This window comes from Cibotium barometz, chromosome 10 (genome assembly GCF_041138505.1).
Source record: "Cibotium barometz isolate CiBa-2024 chromosome 10, ASM4113850v1, whole genome shotgun sequence".
Classification (NCBI taxonomy): Eukaryota; Viridiplantae; Streptophyta; class Polypodiopsida; order Cyatheales; family Cibotiaceae; genus Cibotium; species Cibotium barometz.
The window spans coordinates 10,757,546-10,762,580 of NC_141055.1; the positions used below are offsets into that span (position 1 = coordinate 10,757,546).

General features: G+C 43.2%; 1 protein-coding gene across 1 annotated transcript; it reads left to right on the plus strand.

Moving 5' to 3' along the window:
* Positions 1-723: 723 nt before the first annotated feature.
* On the plus strand, positions 724-4,192 carry LOC147634553 (tRNA/rRNA methyltransferase (SpoU) family protein). The gene is made up of 6 exons (XM_086803644.1): positions 724-1,375; positions 1,676-2,123; positions 2,320-2,458; positions 2,612-2,673; positions 3,128-3,266; positions 3,408-4,192. The coding sequence occupies exons 1-6, from the start codon at positions 742-744 to the stop codon at positions 3,624-3,626; spliced, it is 1,641 nt and encodes a 546-aa protein (XP_086659770.1). The 5' UTR covers positions 724-741; the 3' UTR covers positions 3,627-4,192.
* The last annotated feature ends 843 nt before the right edge of the window (positions 4,193-5,035 follow it).

Sequence of the window (5,035 nt, forward strand, 5' to 3'; positions counted from 1 at the left end):
CTAATCCAATATGTGCTCCAGAGTCATATCTATATCTATATGTCTTGCAATGTCTTTTGCATACGTTTATGCATCTCATGTGTTAACTTGTTAAATCGGATAGGCTGTGCTTGTCTATGTAAAGACATTGACAGAGTTTGACTCAATCTCGGAGTATCTTGCCATGTTGATTAGCCAACAATAATCTCATCAAAAGAACTAGGATGGAGTCAAGATAGAAGTGATGAAAATGTGTTCTAAGAGAGAAAAACATGCCATGCATATCTAGTTGTTGTTGAGATCGACGTTTTTTTTACAAAAGGACCCTTCCAAAAAACTATAGCCAAAGGTTGAGACCATGTCCCTTGTATAAGCCTGCCTATCTCCTTTTCTTTAAAACTCATTTCTCATTATATATATATATATATATAAACAATCACCATATGTAATAAGAGGAGTGAGAATCTTAGCCATAATTCCCAAGAGTATTCTCTCTAAGTTTTGTGATAGCTTTTTTAAAATTAAAATTTAGCCAAATAAAAGAATAGGGGTCTAAATTACAATTAATTATCTTATGGCTTGCACTAAAAGTAGAGATTACAAGTAATTATCTTATGGATTGCAATTGGAAAAAGCAAGCTAAGATGGTAGAATTGTCCACAAGAAGATCTTAGATCCAAAGGCCATTATGCTACCACGTGGCCGCGTATAAGGGTTCAAAGAACTTTGCTGAATAATCTCCATTTTGGAGAGACTGAGTATATGTTGTGTTCAATGAGTCTGCAAGGCTGTCGGAGGCTTGCTGCCGTTCCCACCATCGTTTGCCAGTCTATTGCTACCGCTACAAGCTCCCCTCCGTCTTGTTTCTGCTGTTTTCTCGACCCAGTTGCCCGAAGGCCCCTTGTCCTCGCCGCCCTTTCGGCCTCTTCTCCTGGGCTTGGCCATGGGGCCCTCATCCTCGGAGGCAGCCGCAGAGGGCTTTGTTGGGTCCGACGCACGCCGCCTCTGCCTCGAAACACCGCTCCTGCAGTGGTGGCGGCTTCCTACACTGCCCCTCCCTTAGAACCAGCAGAAAAGCAGCATTTCCCACTCACAGGCAGGACATGCCATCCAGAAGAAGTGCATGATGTTATCTGTGATGGGAAAGGATCCGTCATGTTCGCTGTTGCTATCGGTTCCACCGATGTCTCCATGGCCTTGGCCTCCAATTGCAATGTATCACAAGGCCTATGCAGTGTCGATGTCACGGCTGTTGACACGGCCACCACCTCCAACCGCATTGTACATGGATGCCTATGTGATGTCAATGTTGACGTTGTTGCGGCCGCTGATCGTTCCGGCCCAGGCGATGCTGCTCCAGCACCTCCCATGCCCACTGACAGTGGCAATGCATCAGGTTATACATTCAACATATTTCACATTCCAACCATTTATCATATCAAGTCCTAAGTACATGTGTACCCAAGATCAGATTTTTAATGGTCACACAAGATTAGAGCTCTCAAGGTTTTCAATTAATAAACCAGGCATTACATCAACATAATGCATATATATTTCATATGTGAATAAGAGTGAGGGTTTCCTTTCCTCTCTTAGAGTCTAGTGATCGTTGATTGGAGTTTTGACTCTCAAGACATGAAAGTGTAGCTTTTGTGATGGTATTTAACTTGTGTCATGTGCGTAACTGCTTAACCAGATTCAACCCAAACATCTGATGCTTCAAGTAGCATGTTCAATGCAGTTTGCATTGATCATGATGTTCTCTGTGCTGACAAGCAGACCTCAGAATTACAACCTACAGAATTCAAACCTTCAAAAGGTTTTCAAGTGGGTTGCATGCTGAATGCTAACCATGCTGTTACTAAAAACCACAATGATCAAGAATTGCGATGGTTTCCGTATTTGGACCAGTTCAGAGTGAAAGACCAATTTCTTACAAGCGCACAAATTATACAAATGCTGGGCCCTTTCTTGCTAGAAGAGAGGAAAAATAGAATTGAGAGGGTGGTAGCTAACCGGACATACTCAGTATGCCCGGTGGTGGAAGGACTACTGGATCTTGGTAATATAGCTGCTGTTTTCAGGTCAGCTGATGCCCTGGGATTTCAGTCGGTGCATGTCATTTCCAATGAGACAGACAGAAGGTGATTATATATGAAAATAAGGTTTTGTAGCATATCTTTCTGTCCATCTTGCCTGCCCAATTCAGGAGCAGAAGATGCTTTGATTAAAATCCTCATTGCTTAAGCTTGTTGGAAATTTTCTTTTTTTAATTTTTGATTGATAGTGGTATTGTGTAGTGTAAGAGTCCTTCAATGACAGTTTTTATGGTGTATGCAGGTATAAGAAAAATAGGAGGATTAGCATGGGCTCAGAGAAGTGGTTGGATGCGGAACTATTCAAGGCCACAAGAGACTGTTTTGAAGAACTGCGATCACGTGGATATCGGATTGCAGTAGCAAGTATTTCAGATGATTCTGTATGGGATATACATTCTAAATTTTGTTTTTTATGATGATAAGCTCCTGGCAGGAATAATAAACATGCAGAAACTTTTTGTGGGATGTTTTCTAATGAAAGCCTTTTGGGGCGAAAGAAGGATGGTAACAAGTTGAAGTTATCCCCGGATCAGGTTCCGATATTTGACATGGACTGGACCGTTCCAACTGCTGTAGTCTTTGGCAATGAATTCAGGTTGGTTGGTTGACACATCATGGAGCTTCTTAGGGTGGTTACACATAAGCCCCTACCTGTGGGATGGGTGGTGGCTTTGACGGGGGCAAGCTTGCCTGTCCAAGCCTTACTTACGGTCATGATGGGTCTGCTTGTGAGTATGGTGTGGGCTTTAAGATTTCCCGTCCAGGCCTTTCGAGCTGCCATGATGGGTCCCCCTTACAGGCATGTCCAAGCATCTTGCCCATCCAAGCATTACAGGTGGTCATGATAGGTCCCCATACAGGCATGTCCAAGCGTCAAGCATTAGCGGTCATTATGGGTTCCCCCCCAGAGGCATTTAAATACCTTTACATGTAGTTAACCTAAGATTAATTTTTGTAGCTAGCTACTCCTTTTTCGATAGATCCAGTTATCTGAATTAATCAAAGGCACCTCTGCAAAGGTTGATGTAATGCACCATGATTTTTTGCAGGGGAGTTAGCATGAATGCAATCCAAATGTCGGACATAAGGTGCTATATTCCGATGGCAGGGATGGTTGACTCCTTCAATGTCTCCGTTGCAGCCGGCATAGTTATGCATCATGCAGTCAATGACAGAAAAGCTCGACTGGTATGGCATGTGATCTTATCACGTTTTTTTCTGTCCATCTTTGAAATCGTGCTTTTTACACGAGGGGTGTTTTGACATGGTGAAGGGTGGAGGGCCGTGGCATGCCACTCAAGTGATCATCCTTTTGTCTTTTTTTATCAGGGTAAACATGGAGATTTGTCAGCAGAGGAACAGAAGATCTTGTCTGCCGACTTTTATCTACGCCACAGTTCTCGATCTCTGAGTGTTATTGACCGACTTCTCCAAAAAAAGCAAGAGGAGATGCAAACCTCTTTGAGGTCTGTCTTAAAGGGAGAGCTTGAAATTGACATTGAGCTACCGGAGTATCTGAAAATTGATCTAGGGAAGGTTAGCTTATAGTGTGATGCTTGATAGTGGATCAAGAAAGCATCCATGTGTTGTAAGCTCAATATATTAGGCAGCTATTGCTTTGTTGTGCTTTTGCTAGATATTTGGCAGGTTAGGTGTCCCTTGGCCTGCTTTGCCACTCTGCACTGTCTTTGCCTTGGTTATTGCTAAGGTAGACACATTGTCTTCGCTTTGGTTGTTGCCTTGAATAAAGGAGAACTACAGTCTGTCAAGCTAAGACCATTCCTCCAGAAAAAGGGGTTGAATAGGCACAATGACCTCACATTCTTTTAATGCCTTCAATCTCATCCACTCTTCAAATTATCCTCTTTAGAAAACTTGCGAGTTCCAGCTGCCCTCGTTCCCACTGCCAGAGCTTTGCAACTCCTTCCCTTTTCGCATCCGTCCCCTCTCACCTCCAGAGCTTCGAGGCTTTTCATGGAGCGAGGCTTACATTAAGTTCTTCTAGTTCTGTCCCTGTACACATACAGACCAAGGCAAGGAATAGAAATGGTGGTCTGTACTTCTTTTGAAGAAACGGTTATTGAGGACATGCTTTAATGCCTCATTTTTGCTAACTGCCCATTAGCTATGGTGGAATTTGTATTTTCCAAGTTCATTCACCAAGTTGTCCTTTCAATATTGAAAGTTGCAGTTTTTGGTCCATCTGCACTCTTACAGCGATGACTTTCTTTAATACCTTGATAATGTTCTTGGTACTCACCAAAAACATCTAAACCAAGATTGCCACACACCTTGTTTTCATTTCGTGAGGCTTCTCAATACTCTTTATGATATGTACCAATGTGCAGACTCAAAAGTGTGCGGCGGGCTTGAGGCAGGCTAGACACAAAGCTTCTGCCTATCCAAGGTATTCCTGGGAGCCTATCCTGGCTGTTTGATTTTCTTGATGGGCAGGGAGGCCCTACTCACAAGAATTCACAGGTGCGTCAACAAGGCTGCCAACACATGCCCATCCCTGGACGGGCAAAGAGAGGCAGACATGGGATTGGCAGCTGTTAAGTGTGCTCTGAGTCCTCTCCAGGCTATAAACTGTAGTTATGAATGGTCCCACAGCATGGTGCCTTTGCAGGTTCGTAGCAATGTGTAATGCAAAAACAGTACCAACCCGCCCATGGCAAGCATCGACCCTACAGCTGCCCAACAACTAGCTGTTCGGCAGGCTGCAATGGTGTCACATGGACATGCTTAATCCCCAGTTTTGGCTATGATTAGGAACCTTCTTGGCATTTTATGCACATTTATGCTTGACCACAAATAGCTTGGATCATCATCTATTGTCATTCTTGGTAGTCCATTTATATCCATCAAATTTATGTATAAAGATGGGACACTCCGCACATGAAAAACTTACCCCATGAATGGAGAGTTATTTGCAAACAACTTTGTTACCATAGTGA